At 60.3% G+C, this 18,009-nt stretch overlaps 1 protein-coding gene across 6 annotated transcripts in view; it reads right to left on the bottom strand.

The window, feature by feature from the left end:
* ZNF638 (zinc finger protein 638) overlaps positions 1 to 17,979 on the bottom strand; it is a 54,788-nt gene extending 36,809 nt beyond the window's left edge. For 2 of the 6 annotated variants that reach the window (XM_066997034.1, XM_066997035.1), the window contains exons 1-2: positions 17,846 to 17,979; positions 2,532 to 4,149 (exon numbers count right to left, since the gene is read on the bottom strand). In XM_066997034.1, coding sequence (XP_066853135.1) covers positions 2,532 to 4,149; positions 17,846 to 17,964 — 1,737 coding nt within the window. In that variant the 5' untranslated portion in view covers positions 17,965 to 17,979. Of the gene's footprint in view, positions 1 to 752; positions 2,456 to 2,531; positions 4,150 to 5,672; positions 8,482 to 11,776; positions 12,167 to 17,845 lie in introns of those variants that run through there. The other 4 variants (XM_048045652.2, XM_066997036.1, XM_066997037.1 and 1 more) reach the window with 4 other exon arrangements.
* Between the last annotated feature and the right edge of the window lie 30 nt (positions 17,980 to 18,009).

Below are 18,009 nucleotides of genomic sequence, written 5' to 3'. Positions count from 1 at the left end.
AGGAGCAGCAGCCGGGGCCGGCAGCCAGCTGCAGTTCTGTCAGTCCAATAACGCGACATCAGGTAACCCGCTCGAGTTCTCTTCCGAGAGGCAGCGCAGCTTCTGTGTCAGCCTTGGCAAGAAAACAAACCCTAGCCGAGTCTGTACTTCTGCACAAGGCTGGATTAAAAGAATCTACAAAAAAAAAAAAAAAAAAAGAGACAGCGCATCACATGAACACTCTGGCTGTGAAATCCATTATCTTAACACCACAGTCTGGTTTTCAGATGTTCAGTCCCTGCAAGCGTTGGATAAAGTCAAGGTTTTCTTCATCTTTCATCCTCTTCGTAACTCGTCATCCACCCTTGTTTCAAGCTATCCTCTTCGCTCGTCTCCTTCCTTCCCGAAGACGTCCGATCTTTCCAATTTGCCACTGTACAAAGGCATCTGTTCGTAATGCAGCGCTCCCAAGCCGCCCGCCACAGCTGGGCCGTCCCCGTGCCTCACCGTTCCGGCCTAGCACAGCTCCTGAAGGCGCAGGTTCCCCCCAAGGCGTGCTGGGGAGACGAGACCAAAGGCAGCCTCGCTCACCGAGTGCCTCTTCTCGCAGGGCTCGCGGCAGCGGCCGGAGGAGGAGCAGGCGCGGCAGAGCCGCCTGCCCAGAACTCACCTCCCGCGTACAGGCGGCTGCAGGCCGGGACTTCTGGAGCCATCAGAGGCACGGCCCTCGGAGGACGGCCTCTGCGAATTTATCCCGTTATTTTTGAACTAACCTTTGACGACATCGTGGCAAACCGCCTCTCTGTCCCCCGTGGAACACCCCTGTCCTAGCGCAGCTCACGCCACGCGAGGCTGTAGGTTTCTCCTCCATCGCTGCTCCATCGCTCACCTTCCAGTTCCAAGGGGCTTCTTCATCGCTTCCTCTGCGCCACCCAGCGCAATTGTAAAGGCGAAACCGAGCGTCTAAGGTCACCTCCAGCCACATAACCGACACACAGCGGACAGCAGCTTTATTTGTAAACCCAAACCGTAAAACTGAACGCGGGAGGACTTTTTCATTCTTTAGAATTCACAAATGTACAACGCTAACAGTTCTCGAACAGACTTTTATTTTTTTTGCAGTATGGGAAGAAAAAAAAACCACTAATTCATCTTGTTATTTTGAAACATCATTGTTTGAATGTGGCTTGTCCCAAACCGGTATGTACTGCGTACTCAGCAGCTCGTGTACATTACTAAAAAATATTCAGAATCAAGTTAACGTATGCTGGAGCTAGAAGCTGTCATGAGAAGGAGAAAAGGTGCAGCCGGCTCAGGGAGCCTGGAGAACACAGCTACACCGAGTGCCATTAAAACGAGGAGTTGTAGATCTAAGTCTCCCCCAAAAAAATGAGCTGATTTGTCAGTAAGTTTTTAGTAAAAACATTTACTGGGTTTTAGCAAGAACCAGTAAGCAAGCTACTGAATAATTCACATTTAAACAGATGGCACTTTTCCAAAGTACTGTGCCCAATTATGAACACAAACGCAGATTTGTTGCCCTGTTCAATTTTAGACATTTTTATCTTACATCACGCTTCCCTTTAAGTTTTGTAATCTGCCCGAGCAGCTGCATTTCTTCCTGGCCGTCAGCGCTTCCAATGTGAAAGTGCTCGAACACTTATTTTTACTCTGAAGTCCCCAATACAGCTGTCTCCATCTTAATTGTTCGCTCCCTTTTTTAATACGCAGCACAAATAGGGCCTGCAGTCCTGCGTGGTTCTGCCAAACTGCGGAGAATAGTCCCCCACAGGCTTCCCGTGCTTGTTGAAGACTATTTAGTCTTTAAACATTAAACTAAAAACAAACCATTTCATTTTAAATTACAATCTCCTGTATTTTTGACATATCCAGCTTAGGACTTTCACGAAAAATCCACAGCTTTCGGGATTTTCTCTCTCCCAGTATTGCCCAGTTCCTTCTGTCGGGAGCTGGAACTGTTACTTGCTTCATAACCGAACGCTAGGTCGGATGAATGAAAGCATTTTGTGTACTCATCAGAGCTGGCCTTCAGTCTCTGGAATAGCCAATGTCACACAGACCACATTTGGAAGATTGCATTTTTGCAGATAAATAGGCTGCTTTGTTTTAACGCAGACTTTGCAGGACTGGGGCTGCATACACGAACATCTCAGCCACCCTGCTGAGATCCAGCACCCAATTTCTGCACGCCTTTTAGTCCCCCAGATGATGTATTTGACCCTACTGGTAAAGGGTTTGCTCTGTCACTTAAAATCCATCGCAGAAGGCGTAACTCATTTTCGACATTAAAAGAAATAATAATAATGTGCATGGCCATTCTGAAATGCAGTTTGAGAGAGAACACGCCGTGCAGCAAAGTTATAAGGATTTACTAGCCTGGTTTCTAGCAGTTTGCAATTAGCACGTAAGCACTTAAACTGGCGAACAGCATCACAATTCATTTAACGCACGATAAAAAATTAGTTCATGAAACAGTGCAGCAGGTAAGGTGCTGAGTACAACTTAGGCAATAATCTTTGAAAGACACTCACCTTCATATGAGTGCATTCTATGTTACAGAGAGAACACATATGGGGGAATATTCTCGGAGACGTAGCATAGTAGTCATTCATCATTGACGGCGTGGGCAGTCTTTTTATCTTCTGGGCATCGGACTGCAGAAACACCGGGAGCCACGACGCTTTCACGATGCCAAAAGGAGACTTCACGGGCCCCTCGGCCTGCGGCTGGAAGGGCTTCTGTCCCGCCGCCGAGCCGCTCTGCGCGGCCGGCTGGCTCGTCCCAGACTCGTGCTGAATTCTTTCGTGCTGGCTTACGGCTGCAAGAAGCTCAGCCGAAAAGGGCGGCTGGGCCAGTGGCGGCATCACGTGCTGGCTCACGGGCGGCTGGACGAGGGGCGGCATGACGGGCGGCATCATGGGCTGCGCCAGGGGCGGCATCAGGGGCGGCATCATGGGCGGCATGACGGGCGGCCCCGCGGGCTGCGACACCGGCTTCACCACGGGGAGCCCAGCGGGCGCTGCGCACAAGCCGGACACCTTGCCCGTAGCCTCGGCTGGAAAAAACGATCGCGAGTTTGAGGAGTCGTTCTGGAAACCCGCCGGCTTCATTAAATCCTGAACCGGGAACACCGGGTTACACGTCACGCCAGGTGGCGGGACGCCCATCGCCACGTTCTGCTCTCGCTGGAAGTCTTCCCTGTTCTCTCCGCCCGATGCTTCAGGGTTATAGACGCGTGATTCGAGGGGGTCTTCGTTCAGTACTTCGGTATTGTAAGCACGCACTTCGAGGGGATCTTCGGTGTAACCGTATTTGCTCGCGTGCCCATAATCAATCACTTTACCCTTGACCGCCGCACCGCTCGTTGCGCCCATCGTTTCTTCTCCTCGGCTCGGAGGATGCAGACCCGATAAAGAATGACCCATCTTACGGATCCGTATTTCTCTCAGGATGAGGGGCATGTTTTCGGGCGTCAGCTGGTCGTCTGGGTAGCGACTGAGTTCCTCCAAGTCTTCGTTGGAGAGCCCAAAGCTCGCCAGAATACTGGACGCGCTCTCGGGCGTGTAGCGGTTCTGGGCGTTCGTACTCTGCTCCGGGATCCGGGCCGGGGGGGGCGGCTTCTGCGCGGCGGCCCCAGCCGAGCAGGGGTTGCTATCCCAGCGACTGGTGCGCGCCTCTCCCTTTTGCTCCTGGTGGAGGTTCGTCTTCACCTTTACCTGCCTTGGATCAGCCCTGTGCAGAGTCACCCGAACGTTTATCCTCTGCGAGCCCGTCCACTGGAAGCTTTCCTGTCCCGAAAATCTCTGCGCCGCTCCCTGAGGCGTCCCCGGCGCAGGCTTTCTCTGCAGACCCGCTGCGCCTCCTCCCCTAAAGGGTCCCGGAGGCTTTGCGCCGGACGGATTGGGTCCTCTCGGCCTCTGAGGCAGCGCTCCTCGAGGGCTAAACATGGCGCTTTTCAGAAATGCCTGATTGAACCAAGCATAAGGAGGTGCGGAGCGGCCGGTAGCAACTGAGGTCAATTGCTGGAGAGCCAACTGCGTCTTAATTTGGGCAAGCTGTAAAGGAGGAGGGCCCAACAGAAGTGGGCTCGCAATGCCAAGGTTCAAGGAATTCACAAGTGGTGCGAAACTTTCCAAGAACAACACAAAGCTGAAAGTTAAAAGACAAGCATTAGATTGTTTCATCTTTTCACCTGCTTCACGCAGCGGGTTCTATAACCAGGGAGAAAAGCAAGGGAGCTCACACAACAGCACTTTAAGGACACTTTAAGTGGTACTCTCTGAACGCGAAATCCCGTTGCACAAAACCTTTTGCTGCACAGTCTTACCCAACAGACAGCCGTTAAGCAAACGAGCTGTACCCAAGGAGTGCCATGTCACAGATAACGCACCCAGCGAGGACATTCTTTCAACAGCATTGTCTAAGACTTGACACCGCAGCTGAGCACAGTTTGCATCTATTTAAATTTGGAGCTACGTTAGGAGCAGTAAGCCAAAGTCTTAAAACCCTCTCCCAATGTTTACCAAGTATGACTTGTAAGTGAAATCATTATGTGGAGAATTCAAAGCGGTTACAGCTTGGGCGTCTGGTTATTGTGGGATCAAGCCGAAGACAGCAGAACAGCGTTCAGGGGGACACTCCCACAGCGATCCCCACGGGCAAACTACAATATCCTGCAAGCATTCAGCGGGTGTGACAGCGTCTGAGCTGTGTGTCTGGAAGATTTCCATTTCGCAGATGTTAAAGGCACGATCTTATACCGAAACAACTCGAAAGAAAAAGGTGCAGAGTCGTTTCAGAACTGAAGCTGTGCTCAAGAATAAAACCAGCAGAGTGGCAGTGGGAACCACCTCCTTCTATTTCAGCTGCAAGCACCGAGGACTCGATCCTGTAAAGCAGTAAAGCACGCACAAAAGTAGGGAGCATGGGACAAAGTGACGCCAGTCTAACAGAAGCTGACACACCGCAGGGCTTTGCCTTCCGGACACGCGCTCATCAGCACCAGGTGCCTCACCTGCCGGTTCTGCCTGCGTTCGCAGCCCCCCAAACGGCAGAATCGATCCCAAGAAGTCCTCGCTCCAGCCCTTGTCAGCGCGCAGCCCCCCAGCCCCGGCTAACCCGCTGCCTTGCAGCAGCGCGCTCGGTTCGAGTTCCAGCAGCAGCTTGTCACTAAGCAGAGGAGCACCGGGCACGCAGGCACAGCCAGCCCTAACCCCGCGCTCCGCGTCGAGGCCCTGGTGTCGCCCACACCACCTCCTCCACGGGCCTTGAGGCGAAACCTGCCCTGAGCTGACTCCTGACGGCAGTTTTCCAAGGGAACGGAGGCGCCTCTCTCAGGACTGCTCTCTGCAAGGACGGCAGGTGTGGAGTGTGAGAAGCCCAACTCAAAACCCGCACGTAGCTGGAGGCTGGGAGAGGTGAGCCACGCACGAGCAGCAAGTTTCACGTTCTGAGGATGAATTCCTGCGACCTGTCCCTACCTGTACGTTCACTGTTTCACGCTCCATCCCGCTATTTCATTTCAACCAAGGAAAACCTGAAGTCAGTCCAAGAACAAACAGCAGCTACAGTACCACTAACTACGTCCCTTCTCCACCACGAAACACGTGAAGGAGCCCACCCCCACCAGACAGCAACCCCAGAGCCGGGGCCTCTCATCCCGCGCTCCTTACCAAATCTTCCCCCTCCCGCAGCAAACTGCACCGCAGTTCAGTGGTAGCCGCCGGGCCCGCCAAGTCCGTTTGAGACCATTTCAAAACAGAGCATTACGCAAACAACCCCGAAGTCACCTCCTGCCTTTCAGTTTGCTCTCCTCTGGAACTCTCGTCACTGCAGGGCAAGAACAAAACAACCTCTCAGCAAATTGATTTGGAAAGCAGTTGGAGAGAACAATATCAGAGCCGCCCAGAACGAGGACGAACACATCGGCAGGGAACATTTTAAAAATAAACGTGCAGCTTTGCAAACTGAACCTGAAGTCGGTGGGTCGGGAAGCTCCCAGGGGAGATGTCCAGGAGCTCACGAGAACGGAATTCCCGTCACTGCGACTTCCAGGCGCTGCGGGCTTCAGCCCCGGCACGCTCCCACGCCGCTACCTCGCGGCGTGACGTGGCTGCACACACCTCTCGGCCCTCAGCAGGCAATTAACCGAGCCACAAACGAGGATCTGGGAAGCGGCAGGTAGGAAAAGCCAACTGCTATAACGCACGGTCAGTCCGGCAGCAAATGCCAAGAGGAGGCGGCTTCTGCTTTGGGACAAATTTTAAACTTACCGCTCCTGAAAACTCCTAAGGCACAGGGCTGTGCGCAAGGGGAAATGGGCGCAAGCTCGCTTCACCCCGTGGAGCACTACTGCAATAAAACATTTTAAAGCAAAACAGCTTGAGTTTAGTTTGCTTTTCAGCAAGCATTCTACAGCTCAATGTGAGAATAACCTCTTCCGACTTTGTTTTAGCGATAGTACTCCAAAGTGACTGGGGGCCCTTCGTTTAGCATGCTAAAAGCGTAAGAGTGGCCTTGCTGAGCGTACCAGACCGGAGGTGTTAACTGAGCAAGATGGTGAAAATGAGACTTTCCCCAGAAGCAACACGCAAAATCCTGCACGCCGTTCAGGGCTTGCTAACCCCGGACCCGCTACCTTAGCCTCCAAAACAGAACCACACCAGAAGCGACCTTCCGGGCGAGGAGCCCTTCCCGTGGCGGCAGCAGCCAGGAGCCCAGCCGCGCCTTGTTCCATCTCCCCAGCCTCAGCGCACGTTCAGCGATAACTCACCGCTTCCCTTTTTCAGCTCTCCAGCCTGCTCGCAGACTCTCCGTGCGTGGCTAAAGGCGCCCAAGCGAAGCGAACCAGGCAGGGATGTTAACGAAGGCGACAATTTACTAAACCAACCTGGAGTCAAGCCAATAACGAGAGGCAGAAAATTGCACTGCCAGGGCGCAGGGCGCACCAGCCGGAGGCACGTACCAGCAGCGCTGCCAGGAAGAAAAAGGGAAATGCAGCACCACTGCAATCCCTCAGCACTGCCACGGTCAAGCTCTTAGTGTCAAAGGTGGGGGAAAAAAAAAGGTGCGTACGTCTTGAAGCCGTTTCAGTGGTCAGCTGTGGACAGCGGCAACATCTCCAGGCCAGCCGTGCAACAAAACTCGGTCCCAGACAGCACGAGGCTGAAGCTGCAGGTTTGGCAGTGGGACCTCACGAAGATCGTGGCGGCTGCTCTTCCCTCTAGCCACAGGAGAGGCTTTGTCAGGAGATTCAGTCTAGCACAGCCACTGCAAGGACAACTTTCTGCTGCTTTGTCTCTGTCAACGGCACCGAATTTCCTGGGTACGCGCTAGCTACAGAGCACCAGAGGGCCGCACGCCTGCCCCAGCAGCGGGGCGCTGGAAGCGCACGGGGGGCTGACCCCGGCAAGCAGCTGAGCGCCCACGCGCTCACTCCCCGGCGCGAGAGGAAGGGCAGAAGCGAGAGATGAGGGCTTGAGATGGACACGAGAGGTGAAGGGGGGCAGAGCAAAGGCGGCCACTCGCTCGCCACCTCCCACGGGCAGGTGGTGCCGAGCACGGCGTCCCGCACGGCTGGAGCGGCACGCACCCGGGTGAACACACGGGTACACGGGGTAGCGGGGAGCCAGCACCGGAGGGAAAATAAACGAAAGCAACGCCCCGATGTCCGTGCAAGCGCACCCAGCAGCACGCGGAGCGCCACCCGAACTGCGTCGGAACTGGAGCCCTCCGCCTCTGCTGGTCCGGCTGCATTGGATCAAACAAACCCCAGACGGGAGGAATTCGAGTTTGGCCCAAGTCAGTCTGCTGCCCTAGAAACGCCGAACCAACCGCGGGCACGGTAACGGCCTAAAGATCAAACTCGGCTTTTGGTGCTTGCTTTGCTCCAGAGCTATGCGCCCGTACCGAAACGGCCGCTGCCCCGCGAGAGGAACGCGGCTCTGCGCCACGCTGCCCGCCGCACCCAGGCGGCACCACCACACACCTACCGAGGAGCACATGGAACAGAAGCCCAGAACCGCCTGGGTCGGAAGAGACCTCCGAGGTCACCGAGTCCAACCTCTGCCCTAACACACGTCCTCCCAAACGCATTCAGGAACAGGCTGCGGAAACCTGAGGCGCTAACCTGAGATCCGTTCCTGCCTCTGTGTTTTCCTCTTCGGCAGCGCTGGGAAGCGAGCCCGCCGGCAGCCTACCCCAGCTCCGGTTAATTGCGGTGTTCTCGCTCCTCCCGCACAAGCCACAGCTTGGTGACCCCCTCCTGCGCTCACCGCGTCTGTCCTGGCCCCCAGGGTGAATCCGGCACCAGGGCACAGCTCCCCGCTGCCCACGGGGCCAGCGCCACGCAGCCCCGGTGGTCATCCAGAGCACACGGGATTGAAACGAGTGCCCCCAGGGTGTGCCCCACGGCCAGCTGCGGCAGCGACCCTGAACGGGAGGAGGACGCCTGGAGCACACAAGGAGCAAGCCACAGGGCAGCAGTAGCGGTAAGAGAGGAAAACAAACACAAGCAGAGCAGCGGCGCTCACCCACCTCCTGCCGCGGGAAGGCGGCCGCTCAGCCAGGTTCCAGCGCACCCGACCTCGGCAGCCGCCAACCAGCCCCTGCTCCGTGCCCCTCTGCCCCGGTTTTATGGCCGAGCTGTCCCGCGGTAGTTGCAGCCCTCGGGCCGCCGCGTTGGCTGTGCCGGCCGTCCCCTCCCAGCCTCCCGGCCACCCCCAGCTGGGAGGAGAGCCCTGAGGCCGCCAAGCGCTTCCCCGTGACCCTCGCACAGCCCCGTGCAGCTGCGGCGAGCACCCCGAGCGCTGCCCCAGCCAGGCCCCACAGCGCTCACTAACACAGCTCGCTGATAAAACGCCCCCGGGAGGCTGCGCCGCCCGCCCTGGCCGAGGGCACGACGCACCTCCTGCTGGGCCACGAGCTGCGAGCCCACTTGAACCAGCTCCCTGGGGGCTTACGGAACGGAGAGGGCTCACGAGCCGGTCGCGTCCCGGGACACGAGCTCCCCAGACAGCGACAAGGCGAGGAAAGCTGCTGTTCCTTCCTTTTCACCTGGCGAGGCCGCGGCAGACCCGCAGGGACGGATGACACCCACCCACCCTTCCCCTGCAGCCTCCAGAGCCAGAGCCCTCGTGCAGGCCCCCTGCTCTCGCAGTCTCACGCCGACAGCAGCCTCCCAGAGGGTGCGGGTTATTCCTTTCCCTCCTCGAACACCCCCTCCGCTCTGTTGCCCCACATGACGCCGTCAGCGTCCCGTCGGGAGCCGTGCCCTCTTTCCGGCAGGCACAAGGCACCCCCCGCTGGGTGCTCTGCCCCCTCAGCCCACCCCACGCCTCTTCTGGCGGCACCTTCCAGGCCAAAGGAGGTGAAAACCTCCCCGGGCTCCTGTCCAAGCCCTCCCGCGCACCGTGCCACCCAGGAGCCGGCCGCCTCGGGGCACGTTGCTGCGCATCCCCAGCTGCTGGAGGGCGGAGGATCCGCTGGGAGCCGGACCTGCGCCGCTGGGCTCAGCGGGATGCGGCGGAGGCGCTGCCGGCGCCATCAGGAACAAGATGCCAAGCAGGCTCAGCCCCGGGGCGAACCCTTCAGCCACACCTGGACGTTCAAAAAGCTGAGGGGCAGCTGGAAGAAGGCTGGGGACCACCAGGACTGCGCTGTGTGGGCCCTGGCCACAGGGGGCAGAAGGGAAAAGCAGTCTAGGAGGTGAAGGAAAGAGGGGGAAAAAAGCACCAGCGAAGCCAAGGCGTTTCCCGGTCAGCTCCCGCAGGCAGGTTCACACACAGCCAGGCTCCGAACAACGGCCACGGGAAGCCAAAAAACAGCCCAGGAGGAGCTGCAGCCCGGCCGGACGCAGCGCCACGCACAGCACCACTCGCTGAAACCTGCCCAAAAGGTTCCGTCCCAGCCTTCCTCAGGTTCAGTGCACCAAACACAGACAAAAAATTAAATAAATAAATCTGCGCAAGGTTTTCGCCAAGTAACTCTTAAAAGAAGCCAAAAAAAGGTCATTCCAGTACCTTTATTGAATATTGGCAGCAGCAAAGTACCGGCCTTTGGGAGTTTTTTTTACTTTCTACATCAAATTTCCGAGCACCACAACCCCTGCACGCTGTTTTCTCTGCACAGACATCGACACACGTGCACCAGCCCTGAGGCACACGGAGCTCTGCACACCTGACGGGGAGTCCCCTAGACACAGAGCAAACAGGAACACTTCTGCCTAGACCTTCTTTTTAAAAACCTCTCCACACAAAATAATTAACTTGATGGCGAAGAAATGAGATATTTTATTTGCCTTTAAATCTGAAACACTGGGAAAACGTTCCGGTGTTCTCCCCGGCTCATACCAGAACGCGGAGCTCTTCTGTGCACGTTAGCGTGGGTACGTTAGGGCCACTGAACTCAGCCCCAACACAAACGGTAAGATATTTGGGGAAAAAGAAGAAGGAAGAGCAATCCAGCCGTGCAGCAGGGAGCAGCAGGGTTTGCAGCCACTTGGAACCCCACCCCTGGACAAACACCACTGCTCGGTTGTATCACTTGTTGTACGAGTTGGAAAAGGAGAGACATCAGTCTGTCCCTTATGTCCTCCGCCCTTCAAAACTGCACGATTGTTCCATTAGTTCTGGCAGATTTTTCTTTTAAAACTGGACAAAAAAGCAATCAAAGATGCTCGTTGCCCTTGAGGAGCGCCTTTTCAATAGGGAAAATAATTACCTCACTCCTATATCCACCCTCTTCAAGACCTCACAACCTCCGAGACCTCACATCCAAAACGCCCAACGACCGATCCCATATGGGGGGAGAACACAGCCCAAAGCTGGCCCCGTGTTTCACTGTCAGGAATGGGCTACAAAAGAAAACAACAGTCGCCCACATTGGTTTAAAACACAATAGATTTTAATGACTCGTTTAGATAGTTTTTTAAATGACCCTGGAGAAAAATAAATTAAAAATTGAACAGTATTACACTGCTGTATTAAAGTTGTAACTGGGTGCACGTTCTATTGGAACTGGGCACACACACTGAAGTGGGACGTGTCTAAGCTTCAAAAACAGTCAGATCTCCAAACATCTGGAGCTTCCTACATAAGAGATTACACTGGTGCCTGAAATGGAAAGAATTTAGTTGTTTTTTCATCTCTTTTTACCAGTTCCAAGCAACCCTTATCTCCTTCAAAGCCGATAAATCACTCACAAGAGGAGGGCCGGTGAAGCTGGCTCCCAGCACCTCGGCGTGCGGTGCCAGAAGACATGAGTGAACCTTGCGGTCTGGGCTCCCCAGGGACCTGGCACCGAAAACCGACCTCTTTTGTTACCCAGCGGGCGCGTTCCCTCATTCAGGGGCCGCTTGTTACACCACAGCCCCTGTCCCCAAACCCAACGCCAGCTTCTCCTTGGTTTATTTTAAGAGCGCTGCCCATAGGGGCTCAGCTCGCGGCCTGAACTCCCACCGAAACCCACCCCACCGGGGCGGGAGCAGGCGAAGGGCAGCAGCGCACCGCCCGGAGCCCTTCCCCCGGTAACACCCGTGAGGTAAATAAACCCGGGCTGCGCCACCGAGCCCGGTAACGCAACGGAGCCGCCGTGCCGGGACCCCGGCCGCAGGCAGACGAACGCCGGGGCCCTGCCGCCCGCCTGGGGGCGCCTCGGGCAGGCCCCAGAAGGCCCCGGGAGGCCCTGACCGGCCCCGGTCCTCCCCCCGCCCCCCCCCCCCCCGCCGCCATTTTGTGCCTCCCCTCAGCCCGGGGGCGGCCGGGGGCCGAGCGCCTACCTCCGGCAGGCCGCAACCCAGCCGCGCCGCTCGGCTCGGCTCGGCTCCGCGCCGCTCCCCGCTCCTCCCGCCGCCGCCCCGGGCCGGGCCGGGCCGGGCCGAACCAGGCCGGGCCGGGCTGGGCCGCACCGGGCCGGGCCGCACCGGGGACGCACCGCGGGCCGGGAAGCGGCGGGCGCTGCGCAGTGCGCCTGCGCACTGCCCCCCCCCCGCTCCCGTTGCGGCTCTGCGCAGGCGCAGAGCGCGGCCGCTAGTTCGGGCACGCATGCGCACAGCGCACACGAGGCCGCGGAGCGGCCGGCCGCTCGGTGAGGGCATGGCGCCCGCAGTGCGCATGTGCGGCCGCACTCCCGCAGCCTGAGGAGGAGTGCGCATGTGCCAAGCGTGGCTGGGGGGGGGGGACCCGCCTTTGGTGCCGCAGGGCATGCCGGGAGGGCTCCTCCCTATTTAAGCGGCACGCCGCGGCCGCCATCTTAGTGCGCGGTGGCGGCGCCAAGCGGTCGTGAGGCGCTCGTGAGGTGCCCTGGGTGCGATGAGGAGTCAGTGCCTGTCCTTATTTTCCTAATAAACACAGGCGCAGAGCCTGAGGCTTCTGAGGCTCTGACTCACCCAGGCTCCCTGGGCTGTGCGCTTCCTTTTTGCAGCAGCAGCGTTAATGCCTGGTAGTTGGGAGCAGGCTGGAGCCTCTAATACACTCGCTTCTCCAAACGTAATTAACCAAGCATCGTTTGCCAAGCACAATTAGCCAAGCGCGATTACCCAAACACAATTAACCAAGCCCAATTAACCAACCACAACCTGTAGCTTTGGTGCTGACCGCACAGCCCAAAAGGGCCCATCGCTGGGGGCAGCCTGGCGAGGTCTGGGCGCAGGGAGCTCTGAGGAGGCAGGGTGCCTACGAGAGCTGCCACGTTACATCCCAAAAACACCACATCAGATGCCAAACCTAACCACAGGGGCAGCCAGAAACGCTGCTGCTGCGTCACGGTGACCGTACCCAACCAAGCACGCACGGTACAAAGCAGGCATGGGACCAGCCCTGCCCAAAACCACGCCGTCTGCTCACACGGAGCCTGTGTCAGCACGGTTCAAATGTGGCAGCCGGCAGCCGCCGACCCGGCTCGTCACTTGAGTTCAGGACAGCGCAGGAGCCTTGCGTGCGGCCACCGGGAATGATTCACCGGCGCTGGGCTTCCTGACAAAGCTGGGCTGACACAGAAATGGCTCGCTGGTCTTTGTCTCCAAACCTGTTCAGCTCCTCTCCAGCACATCAGGCTTGGAAACCTTTAAAGGTCAGGCTTCCAAATGTTCTTGGCTTTTGCAACGCGCCTGGAGCCATCCAGCCCTGCAGCCCGTGCCTTCTACAGACCACAGGCATTCCTTACTCCCACCGCAGCACAGCGAGGCGGTGGAAAAACACGGCATCATTTGGGGGAGGTGGAAGCCGTAATTCCTAAGCTTGGGAATCGAATTTGCAGCTAAATTACTCGACGTGTGCCTGCGTCTGTTCTGCCATTCCCAGGCCAGCACGATGGTCCTCACTGAGAAAGTCCTCTGGGAGGGGAAACTGGTTGTCGACTAGAAGAGAGGTTCAGCTTTTACAGCGAGACCACTGGGCTCTGCCAGAGTTGTCTGTGGTTTTAGGAGCCTCCCAGAGGCAGACTCTGCCCAGAACCTGCTGGGAGGCTGAAACATCTTGCTGGGAAAGAACCGCTTGGGTCAAATGCTTTATAAACAAAAGACGAGATGAACGCTCAGCCTGCACAGCACTGCTGTGCTGCTCCTGTGGATGGTGCTGCCGTGACAGCTGTAAAACATTACAGCCAAAAATAAGAAATTGAATTTGAGTCACAACACACTGAGCTCCGAGCACAAAGGAGGCAGGGCTCTGAGAGCCAAATTCTTTTCGCCTCCATCACCTGAAAGCCTTCCTAGCTGAGGGGATCTTCCTCGGAGAGAGGCCAAGAGATTTTGCAGGGAGGAACAGGGCGAGAGGAGGCGCGGATTAAGCACCAAGAGGGGGTGTGATGAGAGGAAAACACGCAGAAAAGGATGATTTCTGTGCCTGGTTGTGTGGGGTGAGCGTGGGGAGCAGTCTGCAGAGGGGTGCCCCGTCCCTGCGGGTGCACAGCCAGCCACCAGGCACGCTGGGCCTGGCTGACAGCCACAGCCTCTGCTCAACATCCAGTGGCAATTACAGAAGCGTGGTCTTAAAAGGCATCATTAAGAGGGTAACATTAAATAAGCACCGGGACCTTTGGGAATGTAAACACGTAGGCTGCTTACACAACCCGAACCTGTCTGCCATCCCCTGCCGTGCTGACACCAGCTCCGGCCGCGTCCCCAGCAGCTCCGCTCCTGCCAGGGGCGCCGCCACCCGCAGGGCTCTGCTTGCTGCGAAATTCGTGAGATGCAAAGCGCAGGAGGCAAAGGGACACAAGTCTTACGGCTCTGCGGGAGTTTCAGACAAGTCTGACCCTGTCCTGGCCACAGCTAAGTCTCAGACGCTGCCCCTGCAAACAGGGAGGTGCGTGTAACGCTGAATAACCTCAAGTTCAGGGCAGCGTGGACGTTTTCCCAGGCCTCACCCTTGGAAGTGGGTTTGAGCGCTTCAACCGCGAGGTGACACGGGTGACAAGCATATAAACGCTCATCCTGAACACTGAAAGCACAGACAAGGGGTGTGCGTGTGCGAGCACGACGAGGAATCTCCCTCCCTTCCACGTAACCCCAAGCTGCCTTCATCACTCCTGCTGTCGGGCCGGGATCTGGCAGGGGGACAAAATCATCCGGCTCCCAGCTGCTCCCCCGTCACCGCCACGCGGCGAAGCCTGGCCCCGTGTCCGTGTTTCCCAGCCGCTGGGCTGACACCAGCAGCGTGGGACAGGACCGGGAGCGATTGGTTTTGCTTCTGGCTGTCCTGCAGGGGCTGTGCAGGGGGGGGGGGGGGGCAGGAATTCGGGGGCTTCCCCTCAAGGTCCGATCCCTCTGAGGCAAGCGGTGTGCCCGCGGGTGGGCCGTTTGTCATCACACCGTGCGGGAAAGGGCTGAGAGCCAGGGCTGGCGGCAGCGGGGTGGGATAACCACAGCCCGGGCACGGTGGCGCTGGGGCTCACGGAGCTCTGGCCACCACCTGCACCGCCGGGAGCACCCGCGGTGCACCCGCAGCAAAAAGGAGGCTGGCAGGAGCGGGTGCCACGCACACCGGAGTGCCAAAATCCCCAGCGGATGGGGGAGACCACATCGAGGGGACCCGCAGACCCCACCGCAGCCTCCTCGGGTCCCCGCACTCCCCCTGCCGCTGAAAACCCCCCAAAAGGCTGCAAAAGGAGCTCGCGGGAGCGCTCCCCCTGAAAACTGGCAGGAGCGAGCCTGGGGAGGGGAGCTCCACGGGGCTGGGAGCCTGGGTCTGTACGGGTGCTGCTGCTGCTCCTGGCCCCAGCAGCGGGGTGGTGCTTTCCCGGCCCGATCTCTGGGGCAAAACCAGCCTGTTTTGGGGGAGATGCGCTTCCTCTAGTCTCGGCTGGCTCCTGCGCCCCGCAGCAGCTGTGGCTCCGGGCTGGGAGGTTTCCCAGCAGATGGTGCCTCTGAGCTGGGAGCGCCGCAGACGGGACGGATCCTGCACGGCCGAGCCAGCGCCTCGCAGCCTCTCGGGGACGGATCATCCGTGGGACCGAGGTGGATCCGCTTCGATCTGCTCCTGCCGCACCTGCCCCCCGGCTCCTGCTGGAGATGCTCTGCTCGCTTCGGGTACCGAGCCTCAAAACCTCTCGCCAGAGATGTGCCGCACTGCGTTTTGGTCACTGCGACGTGCCGGTGGCGGCACGGCTGCCAAGGGATCCTGAGCCCTTCCTGTGGCCTCAGGCAGCAGTGCCCGGAGAAAGGGCACCCAGGAGCAGCCCCGCAGCCTGCACAGGCGAAGCCACGCGCGCAAACAGGGCAATGGGAACAAACTGAGATAGCTGGGGTTGCGAGGAGATGAAAGCCTGGTTCGGGTGCGAGCAGCGCCGCCAGCAGCAGCAGGCAGAGGGGGGTTTGCTGATGCTGCCAGGGCATCAATCCAGCGCCGGGAGCTCACCTCGCTTCCATGGTCACAGCGGGAAGCGGGGCGGCTGCCCCAAGAGAGGAGCGAACCGCCCGCCCCCAGCCCCCCAGGGGTTTTCCCAGGGCTGCGGCTGGGTTTTGCCGCACGCAGCACCCGTCCTCGCCCCGTCCTCCCCACGCAGAGCGGCCGAGCTCCTGCCCCGAGCGCCACGGGGCCAGCCCCGGGCTCTGTGCCCCCTGCTGCACCCCAGGGCACGGCCGTGGCTGCAACAGGAGACGCGGGACGGCCCCGGCACCTGCTGCCCCCGGCACCAATCCATCGGCATGAACTCAGCGGCGTGGCCCGCGGAGGGGCGCGAGGCCAGCGGCTGGTGCCAGCAGGCGGGTGCTGGGAGCGCTGGGAGCGCTGGGAGCACTGGGAGCACTGGTGCCGGCGCTGCCCGCCCAGCCACACGCCGCCAGCAGCTCGGGTGCCACGTCCTGCCCCCCGAGTGCCACCTCTGGCACCGCTCCGGCCCCGGGGGAGAGCGGCTCGCGCGCGTCCCAAAAGGGCTTGGACGACGGCCACGCCGCTGCGGAGCCGGGCGCCGGGATTATCGCCCGCCCAGCAGCTCCAAGGGACGCCCCAATTTCCTCCCGGCGATCCCAAACGGCCGCCGCGCCCCCCTCCCCGCGTGCCCCACAGCCCCGGTGCCCCCCCGGGAGCAGAGCGGCCGGGGCCGAGGGCCTGATCCTGCTCGGTGCAGTCAGGAGTGGCGCAGGGGAACGTCTGGGGACTAAAAGGGACGTTTTGGAAGGGCCGACAGCTCGGGGCCTGCTCCGCAGCCAGCGCTCAGCGTGGTGAGGTCCCAACCCGAAACGGGGGCCCAGGCGGACCCCAAAGCGGCGCAAACCCACCCCAAAACGCCAGCGGGACGGGGAGGGGAGAGGAGCGAGGCGCGCCCGAAGCCGGAGCCAGCGGCCCCAAGCGGGAACCGGGAGGAGGCGGCGGGCAGGGGACGGGGCGCGGGGGGCTGCCGGCTGCCACCCCCGCGGGACGGGGCCCCCGGTGTCCCCGTGGCGTCCCCGGGGGCTGTATTTAAAATTCCTGCGGCTGCAGCTGGGGCCGGGACGAGCCGTCCCCGTGTCCCCATGTCCCCGTGTCCCCGTGTCCCCGGCGCATTGGTGACATTCCCGGGCCTCGGCCAGGCCCCCGCCGGCCTTCGCTGACCTTGGGGGGCTGCCGGTAACCCCACGGCGTGGGGACGGGCCCCTCCGGTCCCCCGGGCTCTCGCCGGCACCCACGGGGCTGCGGGGAGAAATGGGGGGCGGGGGGGGGGGGGGGGGATGCCGCGGCGGCAAAGCCCCACCGGTGGGACACGGCGGGGGGGGGGGGGGGGGGACGCCCGGTACCCGCAGACCCCCCGGTGTCAGCGCCCCGGTGCCGCCCCGGTTGGGGCCCCGCAGTTATTTTTACCGGCCCGCAGCAGCCGCCCGGCCATAGAAGGAGCCCTCGGGCACCCCGGGACTGCCCCCGGTGCCCCTGGTGACACCTCGGGGGGGGGGGCAGCAGAGGGGGGGCTGGCACTTGGCCCCCCCTCCGGGACTCCTACCGGGCACCGGGGGATGATACCGGGGGATGATACCGGGGGCAGGCACAGCACGGGGCAAGGGGTCCGGTGCTGTGAGCCCCCCGGGGGGGTGACGTCCCCACGGGGGTCCCCCCCACCCCCCCGGTAAACCCCATCCCCCGGTGCCGCCCCCCCCGGGATACCACGGGGCACCGGGGGCCGATACCGGGGGCAGGCACAGCACGGGGCTGGGGGGTCCGGAGCCGGTGCTGCGAACCCCCACGGGGCGAACCCTTTCCTACGGGGATCCCCCCCCCCCCGGTAAACCTCATCCCCCGGTGCCCCCCAGTATACCACCAGGACCCCCCGGTAAACCCCCAGGACCCCCCGGGGACGTGCAGCGGGGATGGAATTTGCGCCCTCCCCCCCCCCGCCCCGCTCCGCTCCGGGGTCGTTCCGGTCCCCTCCCACTCACCGCCGGAACGGGTCGAGGGGCACCGGGAGGGGAACCGGGAGGGGAACCGGGAGGGGAACCGGGGGGGTCCCGGGCCCCCGCTGCCGGGACGCGGAGCCTCCGCCGCCCGCCGCCGGCATCTCGGAGGGGAGCAACGGGGGCCCGCGGGCGGCAGCGCCGCCGAG

Source organism: Anser cygnoides, chromosome 4, assembly GCF_040182565.1.
Source record: "Anser cygnoides isolate HZ-2024a breed goose chromosome 4, Taihu_goose_T2T_genome, whole genome shotgun sequence".
Classification (NCBI taxonomy): domain Eukaryota; kingdom Metazoa; phylum Chordata; class Aves; order Anseriformes; family Anatidae; genus Anser; species Anser cygnoides.
This window is presented reverse-complemented; position numbering and strand designations above follow the sequence as displayed.